General features: G+C 43.1%; 1 protein-coding gene across 2 annotated transcripts in view; it reads left to right on the top strand.

Moving 5' to 3' along the window:
- SPPL2A (signal peptide peptidase like 2A) overlaps window positions 1–22,667 on the top strand; it is a 51,587-nt gene that overhangs the window by 4,315 nt on the left and 24,605 nt on the right. For both annotated transcript variants that reach the window (XM_055132752.1, XM_012933480.2), the window contains exons 2-10: window positions 8,576–8,695; window positions 9,004–9,186; window positions 10,554–10,643; window positions 11,078–11,211; window positions 13,734–13,882; window positions 17,190–17,286; window positions 17,906–18,007; window positions 19,216–19,297; window positions 20,942–21,016. In XM_055132752.1, coding sequence (XP_054988727.1) covers window positions 8,576–8,695; window positions 9,004–9,186; window positions 10,554–10,643; window positions 11,078–11,211; window positions 13,734–13,882; window positions 17,190–17,286; window positions 17,906–18,007; window positions 19,216–19,297; window positions 20,942–21,016 — 1,032 coding nt within the window. The remainder of the gene's footprint in view (window positions 1–8,575; window positions 8,696–9,003; window positions 9,187–10,553; window positions 10,644–11,077; window positions 11,212–13,733; window positions 13,883–17,189; window positions 17,287–17,905; window positions 18,008–19,215; window positions 19,298–20,941; window positions 21,017–22,667) is intronic.

The following is a 22,667-nucleotide window of genomic DNA, read 5'->3' as shown; positions in this document are numbered from 1 at the left end:
TGTTGGAACACTGTGTGACAGAATCTTGACCATGAAAAACTTTGTAACTCTGTATCTCATGGTGATTCAATTAAAAATAATTAGTTGATCATTTTTTTTTTTAAAGTTTATGGAATTAACAGAGCAGAATCATTGCCAGTTTGAGCTGCAGAAGATAAAGTGAAAAGCTTTGAACTTGGATCTGCCTGGCTGGGATAATAGAGCTCTTTGTTGAAAATGTGCATTCTTTTTTGTTTCTGTTTTGTTTTGGGGCCACACCATGCAATTCTTGTAGGTTACTCCTGGCTGTGCACTCTGCTTAGGGAATCATATGGGACATCAGGGATGGAACCTGGGTTGGCCACATGCAAGGCAAACACCCTCCCCACTGTACTGCAACTTCAGGCCAAAATGTGTGTTCTTGAGAGGGAAAAATGACCGCAGAGATGCGTCAGTGAACTACAGGGCTTCCTCTTCAGTTCCAGTACCCCCCTACCTTTGTGGCTGCATCCCAGAGCCATGAGTGTCATTCTCCCCCCAGTGGGCTTGGCCATGGGGTAGTGAGTTATTTCTGCACCATAAGCTGAAATTTGTCTTGATAAATTTCGGACTTCATTGGTTCCCACCACCCTTTTCATCCTTGGATTTCTCCCTTTAGGAATGGGAGTTTGTCCAGTGGTTATATTTTGGAGGCACATCGCTTGTCTGGTTTCACAGGTTTGTAGTTGGAGAGAAATTTTGCCGCTAGGTGAATACTATCATGGGTCTCCTCCGGAGCTAACTTAGATTCTATCTAGATGATTCAGGATTTTAGAGTTCTTTCTAGAATGAGTATAGACTTTGAGGGCAGGACCAAGGAGATGGTTCAAAGGATTGAGCATCTGCTTTGCATGCAGAAGCCGTGGGTTTGATCTCTGGCAGTGTATGGCCCTCAGAACACCACCTGTGGGGGGGTGCATTGCCCACCTATCAAAAAAAAAAGACTTTGAGGGTAATTGGGTTGGAATGAATGCATTTTTCATAGAGAAGGCTAATGAATTTATTTTTGTTTGCTTTTACGGTCACACCTGGCGATGCACAGGGGTTACTCTTGGCTCTGCACTCAGGAATTACTCCTGGCGGTGCTCAGGGGACAATATGGGATACTGGGAATCGAACCCCGGGTCGGCCACCTGCAAAGCATATGCCCTACCCTCTGTGCTATCGCTCCAGCCCACAGGCTAACGAGTGTTTGAGAGACTGGGATAGAGTACTGTGTACTGAAATGTGTCGTCCACCCCATTCTTATTTTGAGCCGATTCCTTCCTGTGATATTTGCAGATTGAAATGATCTCCTAACTGGAGAGAATTCAGCTCAGATAAATTCATGACAGCACAGGAGAAACAGGAGCGCTCCAAGCAGGAACCAGCCATGCTGGCACCTTTATCTTCTAGCCCTAGACAAGAGAAAATAAATTTGGGTTATTTAAGCTTCTTGCTCTGGGATATTTTGTTATGGCAGCCTGAGCTAAGAATATATAATTGTGAATGATCAGAAAGGTGTTTGGGCCTGACTTTGGACTATGTAGTAAATTACAACTGCCTTGCCTACCAAGGAACCCTTTTTCCACCTCTTTTACTGTAGTTGATTTGAAACTCTTACCGCTGCAGAGAGAAAGATGTTTGTGAATAAAGGAATGACTCCTGTGCTGCTGCGGTGCAAGGACATGATAGCATTAGCCGTGATTCCATTGGTTTCATTCATTCCTGTGATTTCATTGTATTATTATATTTCTGCTTTTTGAAGATAGACTCCTCCCCCAGCCCTAGATTATTATTCTTTTTCTTTTGCTAGTTTCTGGGGCCCGGGACATGGCCCAGTGATAAATTGCCTGCCCTGCAGGCGAGAGGCTTTGAGTTAGATCCCCGCATTGCCAAGTGCCATTCCTGGCCTTGCGAGGTATGGCCCTCAGCATTCTACCAAATGAGACCCTAGGTGCTCTGAAACCAGTTACATACCCCCTGGATGCCGACACCACTCCCATATACAAATGCTAGTTCTTGTTATAAATCATGTCGATTAACAAAATTTGCCCCTAAAGCTCCAACCCCCAACCTGCATAATTGGTATCTAAAATTTGAGGCATAGTTTAATTTGTATACTTCATGCAGAAAGAGACTGGGCAGGCTAATCAGAGTGAGAGTTATATTCACACATTGTCTCTTAAAAACTGAGGCTCTCATTCATCTAGTGGGTGATAGAGATCACATGATCTGGCTTTGATTGACACCTCCACTATGGAGGTGGGCAGGGAGGCTGGGATCCAATAATGCATGTGAATTATGTTGTGAATGATGTTTTGAATAATGGGTGAGATTGAGAACTGCTGCCAAGACACAAGAGTGCCAGCAGATTGCAGATACAGTGCGCCTCTCACCTTTGAAAAAATCCCTAGGAGGACTTATTAACCTCTGCGAGGCCGGCAACTCTCACAGCTCCTCGTGATGAAGTCTGTAGTGTTTGTAGATAAACATCAGAACACTCCCTGAGTGTTTACTGGGAATAGTTAAGACCCCAAGTAGGGTACGTCTCCTGGATTAGAATTTGTGTTTTAACATGAACTTAATTAAACTTCATTAAGCACAGATCTATAATAAGCCATTAAGACATTACCAGTCAGGGGCCAGAACCCTAGTACAGCGGGGAAGGTACTTGCCTTGCAAGCATCCGACCCAGTTTCTCTCCCTGGCGCCATATATGGTCCCCTGAGCCCCACCACGAGTCATCCCTGAGTGCAGAGCCAGGAGTACTGGCAGTTGTGGGCCAAGACTCCAAAATAAATAAGTAAAATAAATTACTGTTCAGATTATTGCGTATAGTCGCCAGGAAAGATGTCGTATTTGTCTAATCTTTTGGACCTTTACACGGAAATCCAGTAAAAACTGGGGTGAAGGTTAACATTGCCTTGCTCAGAGCGTCATCTTGATCAGGTGCAAATGGGCCAGGATACCAAATCCCGGCAGAACTAAAGGATGGCATGGATATCGGATAGGGGTGTTATATTGTCAGGTACATTTTAACTAGGGAATTGTTATTTTCATAAGGAATAAATATGTGAGGATTTAAATTTGGATAATAGTGTCAGGGTTGGAAGAGACCTTTTGAAGGAGAAGGAAAGATAGAAAACAAATATGCTAGCTGCGCACGGCAAGGTCATGGAAGAGCTCTCAGGCCGTGCTCTGTGCGTGGTCAGGAGTAAGAACAGACCTGTTCCCAGTGGGTAATATCAGGCTGGTGAGTCAGCATCAGGAGGCTGTTGGGCCACAGGCCAGGACTTGAGTCGTTTGTGGTTGGAAGCACCACCAAGGGTTTGGAGCTTAAAGCGTGGATGTAGCCTCAAGAGCCAGGGATGCAAATGTCAGCACAGGACTGACTCAGTGTAACTGTTCTTTCTGGTGAAGTAAAGCTCGGATAGCTCGGCTTTTTTTTTTTTTTTTTTAAGTGTGATTGGTTTGGGGCTGTGGGGAAGTTAGGAGTATACCTCCAAGATTAAGAGTTTAGTAAGGGGCCAGAGGGATAGCATAGCAGGTAAAGTGCTTGCCTTGCACATGACCCACCAGAGTTCTGTCCCCAGCACTGCGTACGTTCCCCCGAGCAGCTCTGATCCCCGAGCACTGTCGGGTGTGACCTCCAGAACAAAACAGAATAATAGGGGGCTGGAGCTAAAGTACAGTGGGTAGAATGCTTGCCTTGGTACAGCCATGTGTGGCCCTAAAATCAATTTCTTCCTCTCCTCTCCTCCCCCACCAAAAGAAAAAAAAAAAAGCATAATAGGGCCAGGGATGTGAGTCACCAGAGAAGTGCCAGCTTGCATGCATGAGATCTGCATTTAATCCTTGATGCCTCAGGGGGGAAAAATGGTAAAAAAAAGAAAAGTGTAGCATATGCCCTAACAGTTGTCCTATTTTAGATTTTTGGTGACCATGATACCATGCAGAAAGCTGTTTAGGAAGACCATAGCCAAATGAGTAGTCAAGTATACATTAGGATAGACTTATATAAACATTCTTTGATATGAAATATAATTGAAGCCATGTGGTCTGGGTAAGACAAATTGGAAATGTTTTGTGAACAGCAGAGTGCCCATGGAATTCTATGAGGTAAATTGAAAGGAAAAAGTGTAGTACTTCATACTATGGGTTATTAAACTTGTTCTTTCACATCTAAGGATTAAGTAAAATACAGTATATAAATGCGCCGGTATTGGTTTGATCATTTATTTATTGGCCCTGAATGACCAGTGTTTCTAAGATCAGTGATGGGTCAATTGTCATAGGAAAGAAATTCCATTCTAGAAATTCAATTCTAGAGTTCTACACTTTGGGATATTTGGAAGAGAATGTGTAAAGGACTGGGAGTTTGGAATATTTAGAATCTGGGAGGAACTCATTTGGGTTTGGAGTAGTTTGCTGGTAGGAGACCCATGCCAGTTTTATAGAGGAGGGCAGGTAAGCAACAGAGACACAGGTTTGTTTGACTAATACTGAACATCGAGGTTGACGGCTAGAAGATGGCACAGGAGTTACGGTGCTTACTTTGTATGCAAGTACAAATATTTGTACTTGCATACAAAGTAAGGTATGCAAGGTCGGCAAGGTCGACCTTGGCAAGGTCGCCGGCACTGCTTAGTCCCCTGAGCACAAAACTGGAAGTATTAGTCAAACAAACCTGTGTCTCTGTTGCTTACCTGCCCTCCTCTATAAAACTGGCATGGGTCTCCTACCAGCAAACTACTCCAAACCCAAATGAGTTCCTCCCAGATTCTAAATATTCCAAACTCCCAGTCCTTTACACATTCTCTTCCAAATATCCCAAAGTGTAGAACTCTAGAATTGAATTTCTAGAATGGAATTTCTTTCCTATGACAAGCACTGCCCGATGTGGTCCTAACACCACTTGGGCCAGGTGCCCCCAGCAACAAATAAAAGTGAAACTGGAGGTTGGTGGCTGGGCTCTAATCGGGTCTTAGGGATCTAGCTGCAGGAGGAACGTGAAGTGTTTGCAGAGTTGAAAGCCACTGGCCTGGGTTTTGGAAAGCTCACTTCTTGTACTGGCCTCTTGAGACCACATCGTTTGGTCATTTGGCCAGTTTGAATGTAAAATGAAGGAAATAGGTTAAAGACCAGGCTGGGTCAGTTACAAAAGAAGATCCAGAGATTTTTGAAGCAGGTCTCTAACTTGACCGATTAAAAAGGACGGTATTCTGGGCCAAGGATGTGGCCCAGCAGGAGAGCGCGTGCCTCCATGGGTGAGGACCTGGGCCATTCGTGTCTGCCCCGAACATTAGCCATTTGTGTCACTAGCACTAGCACGGTAGACTCCGGGTCTCTCCTAGTCTGGTCCTTAGCCCCTTCGAGTTTCTCTAGGCTGCTGCTGCTCAGTCAGGGGCCACATGACCCTCGTAAACGCAGGATAATATCCTAAGAGGATCACAGGTGAAAGTTGCATATGTAGGTGGTAGTGGGATTGCAGGGAGAACAGCACGAGAGTAGGAGGCAAACAGCAGGACAAGGGGACCACTGGGAAGGTCAGAAGGGAACAAGTTGAGCGACTGCTCTGGGCATCCCAGCAGGATTCTCCCACAGCTGTGTGGCCTTCCCACATCAGTTCTCTTAATACTCAAGGAGTGATCCTTGATAAGCCATGTCCATATCACCTGTGAGCTCACCCGCCACCCAAGACTCCTTTAGACAATTTCTGGTTTAAAAATGATCATTGAGGGGGCTGGAGCAATAGCACAGCGGGTAGGGCGTTTGCCTTGCACTGGCCAACCCGGGTTCGATTCCTAGCATCCTATATGGTCCCCTGAGCACTGCCAGGAGTAGTAATTCCTGAGTGCAGAGCCAGGAGTAACCCCTGTGCATCGCCGGGTGTGACCCCAAAAGAGAACAAAAACAACAACAAAATGATCATTGATGTATATACACGGTAGCTGGGTCCTATAGCAATAGTTCTTAAATTGTTACTGGCCTCTGAACTTCCAGAAGGACTTATTAGAAAATAAACTACCAGGAGCCTTCTTCTTCAGTGGGTTTGGGATTGGGCCCAGGAATTGGCATTTTCTTAACACCTTAAGAACTCCTCATGTTTTTACTCGAGACTCTGACGTTAATAGCATTCTGCTTGTGGTTTACTGAGGTTTGTTTTCATCTTCCCAATAAGACAATTATTTCTTGTTCCGTGTCTCTTTCTCCGGGCAGCTTTACTGAGGGATAAGTCACATACGCCATGCAGTTCCACTATTTAAAGTGTACAGTGGAGGCCGCTAAGTGAGGTCACTCGACCTCATACCTCTTCATTCTCAGCAATGGAAAACAAATTATCAAATGCTTCCTTTTCAGCAGGTCTGACTTTAGGGGGGAGACTCTCCATACAATAATAGTGAATTTTGTTGAAATATTGAATGCAATCCAAGTGAAAGTAAAGTGAAATTTATCAGTTACAGGGGGGGGGGAGAACTGGGGGGGCTGGGGGTGGGGGGGATGGGGTGGAGCTATACTTTGATTTTTGGTGGTGGAACACGTGCACTGGTAAAGGGATGGGTGTTCGAGCATTGTATAACTGAGACTTAAACCTGAAAACTTTGTAGCTTTCCACATGGTGACTCAATAAAAAAAATTTTAAAAATAAATAAATTTTAAAAAAAAAGTGTACAGTGGGACCAAAGAGATAGTTCAACAGGTTGGAGCATGTGCATTGCATGCAGGAGGCCTCGGTTTGATCCTGGGACTGCTTGCTCCCCCCAGTACGGGAGTGACCCCCAAGCATCACCAGGTATGATTCCAGGTCAAACAAATACAAAAGCTATACAGGGGTGCTGGAGCCATAGCACAGCAGGTAGGGCGTTTGCCTTGCATGCGGCTAACCTGGGTTCGATTCCCAGCATCCCATATGGTCCCCTAAGCACCGCCAGGAGCAATTCCTGAGTGCAGAGCCAGGAGTAACCCCTGTGTATCGCCAGGTGACCCAAAAAGAAAAAAAAAAAAGCTGTACAGGGTTTTTTATAGTCAAAATTATATGTGGTTATCGCCATTGTCAATTTTAAACATTTTCATTTCCTCAAAAACCCAATCATAGGCAATACAGAGGAATTTTAGGACAGTAAAGCTATTCTCTATGCTATAGTAATGGTGGAAACTATATAAACCCATGGAATGTGCAACACCAAGAGTGAACACTCAGTGTGAAACATGGGGTGAGGAGATGCCTCTTCTATCGCTGACATGGATTGACCCTTGAGCCCCACTAGGAGTGACCCCCTTATCAAAGAGCCCCCAAGCACTGCTACATATGCTATAAACTCAATAAAATAAATAAACGTAAACCATTGACTTTGGGTGATTCTGACATACCTGTTAGGTTCATGGATTGGAATAAGCTCTTATGTGGTAAAGGGATATGTGAGACATTTTCTGAACTTTCTGCTCTTCAATGACCCTAAAGCTGAACAGAAATACAAAAATATAAAAGAGAAGTATTGAAAGAAAGGAAAGAAGGAAGAAGAAAGGAAAAGCCCATCTCTAGAACTCTCAGCCCCAGGCAACCACTAATGATCTTATAATCATGTATTCTGCATCACAGAAGTACTGGCAAGGTGATAAATGCATTTAATACCTGTCACTATTTATTTAGAGTTGGCGTGTGAAGACAGTTACATCATCCAATTCTTCATGGTAACTTGGAATTGTAGCATCACCATGTATGGCTCAATAACCCCTTTCACTCCCCAGTTAATAAACGAACCATCTCTTCTGGGCTTTGTGAATAGCCAGTTGCAAAATAATTGAAAATATGAGAGTTCCAACTTTTCTGGATCCCAAATATTTCTCATTTAGAAATAACATTGTATGTGCTTTTGTTTCCAACAGCAGGTAATTTTTGGGTATGAAACAAAGGCAATGAGGGGTTTTGAATACATTATTACATGTCATATGCAATGAAATTGTAACTCTTCAGAGAGTGGGAAGGAAAGTTTCAGACTGAAGGGAGCATCATAGTAGGAATCCTCTCTGGCACATGGCCATTAGAACAAGAGCCATGTTTGTATTCCCTAAGAAAGTGAGTTACCTTCCTTAAAATATATGTTATGCGTAAATGTATATTTACTTAAACAAGGTGAAATAAGTTTCATAGGAAGACCATCCCTTCTAAGAAAATGGTCTGTTTTGTTAAAATTCTTAGTTTTTGGCAAGTTAAGTTATGTCAGTGTTGGGGCCAGGGAGATGATCCAAAGGGCTTGAGCGCATGCCTGTATGAGCGAACCCTGGGATTAGTCATTAGAACCACGTGGTTTGGGGGCCAGAGCAGTAGTATAGGTGGTAGGGCATTTGCCTTGTATGTGGCCAACTCGGGTTGAATCCTTGTCATCCCGTATGGTTCCCTGAGCATCGGCAGGAGAGATCCCTGAGTGCAGAGCCAGGAGTAATCCTAAGTATCACTGGGTGTGTCCCCAAAACAAGCAAACAAAAACCCTGTATGGTTCTCCTAGGGTAGAGCCAGGAGAGCCTTCTGCAAATAAAATTAATACCAGTGTGAAAATGATTGTTCATGTTCTAGACAGCTGCTCAGGAAGCAATCCTGCACGCATCTGGAAATGGCACATCTGCACAATCCAAGGACTACTGCATGCTCTATTACCCTTCGCTGACAACTCTTCCCAGTTCCCTGAAAAATGCAGTAAGTCATTGGGTCACTGTGTAAACAATGTAAATACTGGAAAGTGAGAATAAGTGATGATTGTGTCCTTATGTGTGAATGAATTGTAAAATGGGATTAATAAGAACTAAGTTTTTAAAAATTTGCTTAAGGACTTTTCTTTCTATGGGAAAAAGTTAAGAACATTTTTAATATCTCAAAGACCAATTGTGATAAAACACTTCAATTTTCAGACAGCCTTGTAGTGAACCAATGTTGATACCTTGTCACCACATGTATGTAAGGCACATTCCTGTGCTTATCATGTTAAAGGCATTTCTTCTTCGCAGACTTCCTTTAGTTTGGTAAACCTGACTGACGTATCACTGTGCAAACCTTCTGACATTCCACCGGAAGGAATAATGAACAAAGCAGTTGCAGTACAGTGGGGGCCCTGCAGTCTTCTGGAAAAAGCCAAGATTGCACAGGATGGCGGTGCTAAAGCGTTGTTGCTTGCCAATAACAGTGTTCAAGTAAGTTATCAAATTACAGCACTTGAACTGATTTACTTGTGGGTGGCTTCAGGGCTGAGTCTCAAATAATCTAATTGTGAGGTTCTTTTTAAATGTTTTGGAGATTATAAACATTTAATTTCACAATTTAATAGATTCTTTTCTGTTAAGAAAGTAGCCAAGGGGCAGGAGAGATAGTACAGTAGGTAGGGTGATTGCCTTACACTCAGCCGACCCGGGCATGATCTCTGATGTCCTGTATACTGTCCTGAGCCCCGCCAGGAATAAGCCCTGAGCACCCTGGCAGTGGCCCAAAGACAAAAGGAGTCTAGTTTGAAAACACTTACGCTCCATATATATATATATTTTTTTTTCAAATACCATATTTTAATATGTAGACTATAAAACAAACAAAAGCAAGTTTTTAGATACAGAAAAGAAATTGGTGGTTACTGGAGGGAAGGGCAGCTGGGGCATGGGTGAATTGGGGGTAGGTCAGGTGTATGATGACAGTGAAAAGCAGGCCTCAGGTGACTGTCATGTTATAATCTATATAGATGTTGAATGTTAATGCTGTACACCTGAAATTTATACAATGTTATAATCAACGTTACCTCAGTAAAATTTTAATATACGTGCTGAGTCCATTAAGTTATCTCTCTGGCCCCCGTCAAGCATGTTTCAATGTCCTAAGAACTCCTTCCCATATTAGTAACTGAATGCAGTTTTAATCAAAACGACAAGATTTTTGAAATGATACTGGGCCTTAACAAGCTAAATTAAAGATTCATATGGCCCAACAAAGTATCAATAACAGATAAGTTAATATAGAACAAAAGGAATATGTTTGTAGAGTTGGACTCTGTATTATGAGGTATTATTAAGCAATCTACTGATGACATTGTAGAATCATAGTTCCTTTTTCCTTTTTTGGCATTTTGGGTCATACCCAGCAATGCTCAGAGATTACTGCTCTGCACTCAGGAATTTTTGGAGGTACTTGGAGGACCATATGGGATGCCAGGGACCAAACTGTAGTCGGCCATGTGCAAGGCAAACGCCCTCCCCACTGTACTATCATTCTGGCCCCTCTAGTACCTATTCTTTAAAAGCACTTAACACTTATTCTGTAACTTTATTTTATTTATTTATTTATTTATTTTTTGCTTTTTGGGTCACACCCAGCGATGCACAGGGGTCACTCCTAGCTCTGAACTCAGGAATTACCCCTGGCAATGCTCAGGGGACCATATGGGATGCTGGGAATCGAACCCGGGTCGGCTGCGTGCAAGGCAAATGCCCTACCCGATGTGCTATCGCTCCAGCCCCGTATTCTGTAACTTTAAAACTAATATATTTAATGAAATATAATGCTTTTTTTCTTACAGCTTCCTCATTTAGGAAACAAATCTGAGTTTCACGATCTGAAAATATTGCTTGCATTTATAAGCAACAGAGACCTTAAAGATATGAAACAGGTAATTAGAATTACATGTTATACAAGGATGGGTATAGGAACAGTGTAGCTTTTGACTTTTGACCACTGGTATGTATGTATGTATGTATGTATGTATGTATGTATGTATGTGTGTATGTATGTATTTTATGGGGACCCTTGCCAGGGTCATACAGTGCCAGGGAAGGAACCTGGCCTTTGATTGGTCCCAAACCACTGATAATCATTACAAATTATTGTGTATGCTTTATTGGCTGACAGCCTGTTCTCTATAAATATTTGCTGTTCTGGCCTAGCAGATCTGTTTGTTTCAGAACAGGGTCTTTGGGAAAGAGTCCTAGTCTTCCTGACCAATGTGAGGTTTCCATGCCAGAGTGAGAATGAAATAGTGTTGACATACATAGAATAGGAAGGGGAAATTAATTCCAGTGTTTTCATCATTATCTTGCTTTTCAGACTCTTGGAAATAACATTACGGTACAAATGTATTCTATCTTATGGCCTGACATTGACTATACTATTGTGATTATTGTATTAATTACCGTATTCACTGTGGCCTTGGGAGGATACTGGAGTGGAGTAGTTGAGTGGTGAGTTTTATTTGAACTTGAGTTCTCTGATAAATAGTTGAAAAGTACTGTCTGGGACTGAGGTTTGGTTAAAGCATTTGCCTTGCCCTGTATGGTATCCCAGGTTTGATTCCTGGCACTGCTTGGACCCCTCAGCATGGTGGCCCCAAAGCAAAAGCAAAACAAAACGTTGATGGATGAGCACTTTGCATTTATTTTATTTTTTAGTTTGTTTTTAGGGGGCCACATCCAACTGCACTCAGAATTTACTTCTGGCTCCTCGCTCAGGGGTCTCTGCTGGCAGTACTCAAGGGACCACATGCAGTGCCTGGATCGAATTGGGGTGGCCTACATGCAAGTCAGATGCCTTCATCCCTTTACTATCTCTTTGGCCCCTCCCTCCCTGCCTCCCTGCTTCCCTCCCTCCCTCTCTTCTTTCCTAGTGAGGAGAATTAATAGTATTCTGTTGTATGTTGAAAGTTGCTTAGAGGAATATGTCTTTTAAACTTCTCATCACAAGGCCAGGAAGAAAGTTGAGTGGGCTGGGGCTCATGCTTTGATGGTCCCCTGAGAACTGCCAGAAGCATCTCCCGAGCACTAAGCTGGGAGTTGCTCCAGACCACTGCTGGGTGTGGCCCACCAAAATGGAAATAATAGTAATAAAAAAATAAAAGTTATCACAAGAAACAGTTTTTGTAACTGTGTGGTAATATTAACTAGACTGTGATGATAATTTTACAATATATACAAATAACAAACCATGTTGTGTGTTGAAACCATTATGATCTGTCAAGTGTATCTTTCTTTTGGGGAGGGGGACTTGGGGCCACTCCTGGCAGTATTCAGGTGCTACTCTCAGCTCAGTGCTCCGGGAGTTGCACCTGGTATTAGTGCTCAGGGAACCATGTGGTGCTGAGGGTCAAATCCAGGCCTCTTGCATGCAGTGTGCACTCTAGCCCTTTAAGCGATCTCTCCGGTCCTCAAATATGCCTTAATTTTTAAAAATAACATAAAGGCTGTCAGCAAGTAAAGAAAATTAGCTTGAAAGTGAAGTCAGCAGTGGTGGATTAATAGTTCAAAGTGTAAGGACTTGCCTAGTATACGACTGTAGCCACATATTGGTCCAAATCGAAGCACAGCTAGGTATGGCCTCTGAGCACCTCTGGGTGTGACCCAGAGACCAAAAATAGAAAGGGCAGGAGAAAGAGAGCAAGGGCTTAAGGAAGGAAGAGTTTTCCAAAACAAGACTTTATAGCCCAGAATTGCTCTGCCATATAAAGGGTTTATCTTTATGCAAAAGGGAAAGAAGATGCCTTGGTCCCATGTAAATACTCTCTGGGCCAGGGAGATGGCTCAGAGCAGCTCTGGAGGCCCCTGAGTGTTGGGGCCTGGCTTGATCCCCAGCGCTGCCTGATCCCTCCATCACTGCTGGGATCAGGAACACCTCTGGGTGTTGCTTAAAACAGTCCCATCACCACCACACAGAAAAAACCATGAACTTCTGTAGTGAACAAAAGTCTTAAATAATGTCATAATTGGTTCTCAGGTTTCCTAAACTCAGGATGGCATGGAAGAAGACTTAGCTTTTCCTATTGCCTATGGCTCTTAAGTTGATTTGGGTAAAGGTTTTTTTGTTAAAGATGTAATATTTTAACGGGCTATAAAGCACATGTTTCCCCCTCAGGAAGTTTCTGTTGTGTTTTAAGTACACTGAATGTAAATATATAAATCTTTCATTGTTATGACTTTTATGTGTGCTCTGATTTTAAAAAAAATTTTTTTTAACTTTTTAAAAAATTTTCCCTCATGGTGACTCACTTATTAAAAAATAAATTTTTTAAAAAATAAATTAAAAAAAAACTTAAAAAAAAATTTTGGTACTTGGGGCTGGAGCAATAGCACAGCAAGTAGGGTGTTTGCCTTGCATGCGACCGACCCGGGTAAGATTCTCAGGTCCCCTGAGGACCGGCAGAGGTAATTCCTGAGTGCAGAGCCAGGAGTAATCCCTGTGCATCACCAGGTGTGACCCAAAAAGCAAAAAAAAAAAAAAAAAAAAAAAAAAAAAGTTTTGGTACTATTTCTCACTCAGATTTTCATTGAAATTTGTGCTCAGGGGCCAGAGCAGTAGTACTGTAGGTAAGGTACTTGCCTTGCCCACTGTCAGCCTGGGTTCAACTCTGGCATCCTATATGGTCCCCTGAGTGCCGCCAGGAGTTATTCCTGAACACAGAGCCAGGAGTAATCCCTGAGCATTGCCAGATGTGCCCCCAAAACATAAAAAAAGAAAAGAGACAGACAGACAGACGACAGACAGGAACACCTAATCAACACCCCCACTCATGTGTCTCTCCCAGCATTAGTGGTTAATAACATCATCTCTGGAGGGCACTTGCAGAGAGGTTTTACTTTCCTCGCTATTCTTTCTTATTTTAAAAAGCATATCTGATTTTGTACTCGGGAATAAATGTAGTTGGTGTAATAGATTTTAAAAATAACTGACCTTGGCGTCAGTTCGCTTAAAGTTCCTGTGTGTGTTTGTGCAGGGAGCACATCCAGGCAGCGAGAGACACAGAAGACAGAGAAAAGAGGAAGAAAAAAGATTCTGCAGCTCTGACACCTTTAACCATCGCCATGTTTGTGGTCCTCTGCTGTGTCATGATAGTTTTACTCTATTTCTTCTACAAATGGTTGGGTAAGGTGCTGTCTTTTGTACTTGCAACTTTCAGCACATAATCTTTTTTAGTCCCTTTGTCAGATGTAGGCTTTCTACATGGAAAGTTTAAGTAAATAATTGTACAGTGATGCTGACATTTATGTGTTGATTTTTGGCCTACCCCCAGTGGTGTTCAGAGGCTGCTCCTAACTCAGGGCTCAGGGGTAGCTAGTTCCTGGCAGTCCCCAGGGGCCCAAACAGAGCTGGCACTGAACTGCACCCGTCAGCACTCAGTTCCAGACCTGCATGCAAGACCTGCTCCAGCCTGCTGAACTGTTCCTCAAGGCCTCAGTGCTGACATTTTAAATTGTTATATTGGGTCTCCATTACTCTGGGATGAAAGGGGGAAAAAAGCAGTTTAAAAGAGAGTATATTTGGGGCCAGAGATAGTACAGCAGGTTGGGCACTTGCTTTACACGCAGCCCACCCCAGTTCAGTTCCACACACTGCATGTGGTCCCCGGAGTACTTCCAGATGTGGTCCCTGAGCACTTAGCACTTCCTTGAAATGAAAACAGGTATGGCTCCAAAACAGCAGCAACAACAAATAGGTATAACGTGTGTCACGCCAGGAATGTCGTACCAGTAAGGTAGTTCACTTTCTGAGGCCCTGCAGTGCTGGGGGTTTTCTGTGCTGGTGGTTCTCAGGGGCCTGCAGGGCTGTACCCAGCCGTGTGGTGCCAGGACTCGGACCAGGGCCATCCACATGCCAGACATGTTCCATAACCCCTGAGTTGTCTCTCTCGTTCCCAGCACCATTTGTTGAAGAGGCTTTTTTTGTCCCACTTCCCACGACACCCTGCTGGCTATATTTAGCTTAGTGCTCTGGAGTTGCTCCCACTTGGGCTCAGGGGACCATGTGGTGCTAGGAATCACACCCAGGCCTCTTTCATACAAAACACATGCTCCTGACTTTGAGCTTAACTTTACCTGGATTAACCATGGGGCTCAAATTCAGTCTAGGGGCTGGAGTGATAGCACAGAGGGTAGGGCATTTGCCTTGCAAGCGGCCGACCTGGGTTCAATTCCCAACATCCCATATGGTCCCCCGAGCACCGCCAGGAGTAATTCCTGAGTGCAAAGCCAGGAGTAACCCCTGAGCATTGCTGGGTGTGACCCAAAAAGCAACAAAATAAATAAATCAATCAAATTCAATCTAAACACCCACAAATATTCATCAGTAAACTTGTCAGTATTTTAAAAGTTGAACTTCTTTATAAGTAAATTTTCATAGTAGGAAAATCTGGGCTGGATCGATAACACAGCGGGTAGGGTGTTTGCTTTCCACGCAGCTGACCCGGGTTTGATTCCTCCGTCCCTCTCAGAGAGCCGAGCAAGCTACTGAGAGTATCTCGTCCACACGGCAGAGCCTGGCAAGCTACCCGTGGCGTATTAGATATGCCAAACACAGTAACAATAAGTCTCACAATGGAGACGTTACTGGTGCCCGCTAAAGCAAATCGATGAGCAACAGGATGACAGTGATACAGTGATGACAGTGATACAGGAAAATCAGTAAACCTAATGGTTATCTTGGGGTACAGATTTATTTTTATTCTGTCTTTTTTTGCATTTGTTTTTTAATTTTTTTCACCCCCCCTTGTTTTTTCATTTTATTTTTATAAAGTTGTTCACAATAATTTATTACATTCAGTATTCCAATACCAATCTCACCACCTTCTTACCACCATTATTTCAAATTAGTCCCACCACCCCTCTAGCCTGTCCCCAAAGCAGAATATAAATATAATTTATTTTTTTGGCTTTTTGGGTCACACCCGGCGATGCACAGGGATTACTCCTGGCTTTGCACTCAGGAATTACTCCTGGCGGTGCTCAGGGGACCATATGTGATGCCGGGGATCGAACCCGGGTCGGCCGCGTGCAAGGCAAACGCCCTACCCACTGTGCTATCGCTCTGGCCCCTATTTTGTATTTCTTGTTATAAATAATCTGCTAAAAATGACTCAAAAAAGTTTCCTTAGGGGTTGGAATGATAGCACAGCGGGTAGGGCATTTGCCTTGCAAGCGGCCGACCTGGGTTCAATTCCCAGCATCCTATATGGTCCCCTGAGCACCATCAGGAGTAATTCCTGAGTGCATGAGCCAGGAGTAACCCCTGTGCATCGCCGGATGTGACCCAAAAAGCAAAAAAAAAAAAAGTTTCCTTAGAGGAAAGTGTGTGAAGATTGTTGTATCTCACCCTGAAGCCATTAAACCCTTGTACAAGAGATACTAACAGTTTGTTACAGGTTGAACCTGTGTGTTCTGATAATGTCTAGTGTGATATTGCAGGATTTAATTTACCGGGGCCAGGGGACAGAGAGGCAATACAGCCAGTGAGCTGCTTGCGTTGCATGTGGCTGACCTGGGTTCAGTCCCCAGCTTTTCCTACGATCCCCTGAGCACTGCCCGCCAGCAGGGATTCCTGAGAGCAGTGCCAGACAGAAACTCTGAGCATTGCTGGGTGTGCCCAAAATAAGGAAAGAAATAGCCATTCCTGATTTTGCTATCTCTAGACTACTCTGAATTTTTCACATATTGAAACAGTTCTGTTTTTTCTGAAATTTAGTGAAATTTGAAGAATTTAGGTAGAACATACATTGTCATTGTAAAATTTTGAGTAAGTTCAGAGGGCAAATACTCTGATTTCAGAATATGTTTCCCATTTCAACAACCCATCAAAAATTTTCAATTTTAAATAATTTTCAAATAAATATTGTACTATAAGAAAACTCTTGTCATTTTAACTACCATGATATTATATCACAGCAGAAAGTTTGGTTTAAATAGATGTGGTACAGGTCAAATTATTAGACATAAATTGTACCAGAAAAAAACATAGATAATATGGTTAATGTCTAAAGTAGATGTCAATTCTCATCCTTACAAATTAATTGTTTGGTCAAGTTTCTAAGGTGCATTTTTAAACCCAGGTTGGCCGAGCGCAAGGCAAACACCCTCTCTGCTGCACTATCTCTCTGGCCCAACATTTACATATACTCATCAAAGACTGCTATTCACATCAGAGAAATCTTTGACAAGCATCAGTTTGAACTATTGAATGATTAAAAAGAAAAAAAATAGAACCTGCTTCAGCCTTTTACACAATCCAATCAATGTATAGGGGAATTAAAACAACGTATAAAATACCCACTCTAAAGCCTAAAGTTGTAGTATGATCTCTACACTGAAACTGCCACGGTCCATCAAGAAAGGTGAATCATATAAATTGCTTGGATGAATTTTCTTACTTTCTTCTGTTCTTCTGCCTTTTTTTTTTCTAGTTTATTTTATTATAGTGATTTTCTGCATGGGTTCATCAGTTGGCCTCTTCCACTGTCTTGCTGCACTGATGCGTAAGATACCTTGTGGACGGTGCATGTAAGTATCTCCAAGAATCCCGTCATTGATCTTTGTCATTTAAAGTGGTAGAAGAATAGCTGAATGTTGCTTTGAACCTGTGTGGTTCAATACACATGTGAATAATCAGATTTAAAGTGAAATTAAAGGGAGAAAACCTGGGAGGGAGCTGGAGACCATATTGCTCAGGGGTCATTCCTGGCTCTGTGCTCAGGACTGACCCCATGCAGTGCTGGAGGCAGAGTTGGCAGGGGTGGAGAGGCCCGTGTGCAGTGCAGGGGAATGAATCAGGCCATTTGCAGAACAGGCACCCTGACCCTTCTACTGTCCCTCCAGCCCCCAAATTCAAGACAATTAAAATGTAGTCCGTGTATCTCCTTAGCTACATTCCAACTGTTAAATAATCATGTGTGGCTAATGACTTCTGAACCGGGCTGACGGATACAGATTTCTACCATCACAGGAAGTTCTATTGACATAAAAAACGGTTTATTATTTATCATTGGTCTCAGTTCAAATCCAGACTCTTAAATTGGTATTTCATAACTTGTGACTATGGTCATTTGTCATCTCTCATGTTAAGTGAATAATGCAGTTTATCTGGACAGTAAGCTACCTTTTTAATTTTATTTTTTAAAAGAATCGAGTATCGTGGCAAAGCCATTGAAGTGAGACGTATATTTCTCGCTGGACTATGCTTAGCAGTAGTTGTTGTCTGGTTCGTGTTTCGGCATGAAGAGAGGTATGTGTACTAAGCACATTTATTTTTAAGTTAATCTATTTTATTTTCAGGTGGGGGATCTTACAAACTCTGCCCGGGGGGCCCTGGGACCACTCTTGGACCCCATAGCTCCATACTTTGGCGCAGGAATGTGGCTAACTTGGCCAAGCAGACTGGGATGATTCTGTCCCAGGACCTGGTGACATGCTTCCCAGGTGCAGTGGGTCTGGGGGTCCCCAGGACTGCGCTGCCTACGCTAGGAATGGGGGCCATGCGTGTGCCAAGACATGCATTCCTCACCTCTGAGTTATTCCATTGGCCCCAAGACCCTGATAATTTTTTTTGGTGGGAGGTAAATATATGTGTAAGTATATATATGTATACATATATTATATATATGTATATATAAGTTTAGTGATTAATGTGATTATTAAAGACTAAAAGTCTGGCTTTTAGGGCCCGAGAGATAGTATAGAGATTTCAGCAGTTGCCTTGCGTGCAACCAAACCTGGTTTTCTTCTGGGACTGTATATGGTCCCTTGAGTGCTGTTCAGGGCTAATCCCTGAGCTCAGAGCCAGGAGTAAACCTTGAGCACCGGAAGTATGACCCCCCTCACCCCCACTATTAAAAAGTAAATTATGGGCTTTAAAGACCTAAAATTGAGGACAAAGATGATCTGTTTTCCAACAGCTGCATGTCGGTCAGTTGTTAATTATGTTAGTTGTTGACTCTTAGGTTCTGATGCTGGATGCTGTACAGCTTATTGCCTTTATGCTCTAGCTCTGTTCTAAACTGAGCTCCAAGGTTACTTTTCTAATAAGGAGGCAGAGGTGGGCCACAGAGCTTGTTCAGGGCTTAAGGCATTTGCCTCACAGGCATTCCATTCCAGTTCCATCCCCAGCACGGCATAGTCTACCAGTTGGACTGAGAGCGACCCTCAGCATCACTGGTGTGACCCAAGTGCCTTCCCTCAAAACAGACACATAGCATAAACTCAGAGATAAATAAGCACATATGTGTGATGTTACCTGATGTAGACTCTCGACGCTTTCTCTTGTGCATTCCACTGATGCGATAAAATACGAAAGTGTAGAGAATGTGGAAGTTTTTGTTGTTACAACTTTTGCCAAATAATTGAATAATAAAATCTCTAAATGAATGTATTGCTTTTGAAATGTTTCATGTAAAAATAATCAGTTGAAAGCACAGTAACTTCTTTTGGTTTTAGGTGGGCTTGGATTTTGCAGGATATCTTGGGGATTGCTTTCTGTCTGTATTTCATTAAAACAGTGAAGATAACCAATTTCAAGGTAAAGTATACTGCTTTGCTAGCTGAATTTATTTTTATTTTTTTATTGGAGGTGGTGGTGGTGGTGGTATAGGCCTCACTTGACACTGCTCCCCGCTAACTCCTTAGTGGTACCCTGGGGACTCTGAGTGAAGGCAGGGATCAAACCTATGTCCACCACGCTCAAGGCAAGCACCCTCCCAACTAAACTATTGCTCCAGCCTCTGAATTTATTTTTAAAACAACTTCACTGGGCTGTAAACTAGTACAGGAGTTAAGGTGCTTGCTATCACGACCCAGTCATGATTCCACTCCCCATACCCCACGCAGAGTTGGGAATAACCCAAGCACCCACTGGGTGTGACCCCCACCTGCCAATAACAAATAATTAAAATGACTATTGAAGTATATTTTTCATATCATAGACTGTGCTTTGTTTGGTGGGGGCGGGAGGGAAGGAGGTCCTTCCAAGCAATGCCCAAGAGACCTTGGTACCACTCCCAGTGATACTCAGATCTTCTGGACCTGAGGATTCAGTGATTAAACCTGGCAGATCAGTACTGTTTGGGCCCAGCAGGTAAAATGCACCTTCTTAATTGTGCATTTATGATGCCAGGGATCAAACCCAGATCCTTGTATATTCAGAGCAGTCACCATCCCTGAGCTCTATCCCCTGCAGAAATGCACTCATTATAACTATATAGTTCAGGGAATGTTTACTGTGTTGTGCCCTTTCTAGTATAGCCTAATCCCCTGGTCACCAGTGACTTGTTGGATAAACAAAAATGGAGGGGAGCAGTCAAAGCAGGTAGGGTGCTTGCCTTGCACGTGGCTGACCCAAGTTCAATCCCGGCACCACCTCTGGTCCCCTGAGCACCACCAGAAGTAATTCCTAAATGCAGAGCCAAGAGTAACTGTGGCCCAAAAATCATTCATACATTATGAATATCTAATACCTCTGCAGGAAAAATACCAAGGAAAAACATTTTATCGGTGATTCTTTTTTCATAAGAACAGGATAAAGAAAATACAAGTTTTGATGTGATTTGTAGAGTTAAACTACAAGGAGTAATGGGGCTGGAGCGATAGCACAGTGGGTACGGCTTTTGCCTTGTACGCGGCCAACCCGGGTTTGATTCCTAGTATCCCATATGGTTCCCCAGCACTGCCAGGAGTAATTTCTTTTTTTTTTTTTTTTGCTTTTTGGGTCACACCTGGCGAAGCACAGGGGTTATTCCTGGTTCTTGCACTCAGGAATTACCCCTGGCGGTGCTCAGGGGACCATATGGGATGCTGGGAATCGAACCCGGGTCGGCTGTGTGCAAGACAAACGCCCTACCTGCTGTGCTATTACTCCAGCCCAGGAGTAATTTCTGAGTGCAGAGCCAGGAATAGCCCCTGTACATTGCTGGGTGTGACCCAAAAACAAAAAAACAAAAACTACAAATAGTAATAACTAATAATTTCTTTAAAAATAGGTCAGGGGCTATAGCTCAGTGGCAGAGGGCCTGTCTTGTAGGTTTGAGGTCCTGCATTCAAATCCCTGCACCTAAATGCCTTAGAAGAGTTTTCAAATGTTTGTTCACATATTCATTTGTACTTGCAGAATAATGTAATCTCTTAAGGTAAATGTGAGAAGTCTGACCTTTTATTTTCTCTTTAACAGTCATGTGTGATGCTTCTGAGCCTTCTTCTCATCTATGATGTATTTTTTGTTTTTTTAACACCATACATCACAAAGGTATGATTTTTTAAAAATTTTAGGAGAAACATGCTGAAATATGAGGATATTCAATCTGTTCTGAAATGTTTCATTTTTAACTTGGGTTATCATTGGTTCACAAAAGCTTTTTGAAGATTAAGTTTTGCAGACATTTATCGTTGAGTTCTGATTCTTTTAAGAAAATTGTTATTGAAAATGGTCTTTTAATGGAAATTATTTTCAAGATTTTAAATTAATTTGCTAGTCTATCCTAGTTAAAATGTCTCCTAGTTAATATAAAATGATAATGTCTATAAAATTCCTTCCCATTTTTTATTGTTTGTTGGTTTATTTCAGAAGAGGGGTGTTGTGCCATACCTGGCAATACTTGGCTCTGTGCCCGGGCCCACTGCCAGCAGTGCTGTGGGCACGGGGAGGCACCATACAGTACTAGGGACAAAAAACCCAGAATGCAAAGCATGTACTTGGGCCCTTTGAGCTTCCCCCCAGGAAAGGAAGGAAGATTTCCTTCCTTTTTTTTTTTTTTGGCCACACCCAGTTTGTGCTCAGGACACTGGGGATTGGACCTGGGTCAGCTGCATGCAAGGCAAGTGCCTTACCCACTGAACTATCCCTTTGGTTTTTATGATTCATTTCTCTAGACCAGGAGCACCATGTGAGAAGTGGTAAGCCTGAAGTGTAGTTCTTTCTTCCGTCTGGCCAGTCCCTGGGCCCTTTATGCTCTGCTTCTAATGCATTGTAGTGAGGGAGTTTGCCAGCACTCCATTCTCCCTCTTCACTCACTCATTCAGTTGCGTTGATTGCAGCAGACAGAACCCAGCCTCCCCGCACCAAAACTGCCACCCAGACTGTCTCTAGGCTGTGTGTGGGAAGGCCAGGGTGAGGCTGGCCTCTACAGAAATGATCCTGGAAGGAAATGCTCTCTTTCTGCTTCTGTCCGTTTGGGTCCATCCTTTCAGACTGCGTTTGTCACTCTCACAAGCATATCTGTAGTTTGGATGGGCACTTTTTCAGGTTGCTGGGGCCAAAGAAAAACATTCCCTGCAAAGCAACTCCCTGAACTTTGGCAGTTCCAGCCTATGACACCTCTGTTACATAGTGATCATAGCACTAAACTGTAACCAAACTCTTTCTGTTATTGTTGTAGTTTTGTTTGGCCTTTTGGTTTTGGCCCACACCAAGCAATGCCTGGGGGCTGCTCCTGGCCCATTGCCCAGGGGTGCCCTGGGTGGTGCCCTGAAGACTGCCCTGTGCCCGCGTTAAACCCAGAGAGAGCACCTGCACTGGCCCAGTGAACTGTCTCTGGTTCTAAGTAAGAGCTTTTGAAATGCGTTTCCATTCTGTTCTAACACTAATACCACTTTATAAATGCCCAGGGTATCTTCCAGCAAATTTTATTTTTATTCCCTACACATAAACGGTTTCAGTATGTTCGAGGCATAGGATAAGAATAAAGATGCTTTGAGGTGGGGCAGGAGCAATAGTACAGAGGTTGGGACGTTTGCCTTGTAAAGTGGTCGACCCGGGTTCGATCCCCCGGCACCACCTGGAGTGATTCCTGAGTGCAGAGCCAAGAGTAACTCTGAGCATTGCTGGGTGTGACCCAAAAAGCCAAAAACAGAAAAACAGAAAAAAAGATGTCTTTGACAAAGCTTAGCTTTCTGCAGTG

The sequence above is a fragment of the Sorex araneus genome, chromosome 3, assembly GCF_027595985.1.
Source record: "Sorex araneus isolate mSorAra2 chromosome 3, mSorAra2.pri, whole genome shotgun sequence".
NCBI lineage: Eukaryota > Metazoa > Chordata > Mammalia > Eulipotyphla > Soricidae > Sorex > Sorex araneus.
This window is presented reverse-complemented; position numbering and strand designations above follow the sequence as displayed.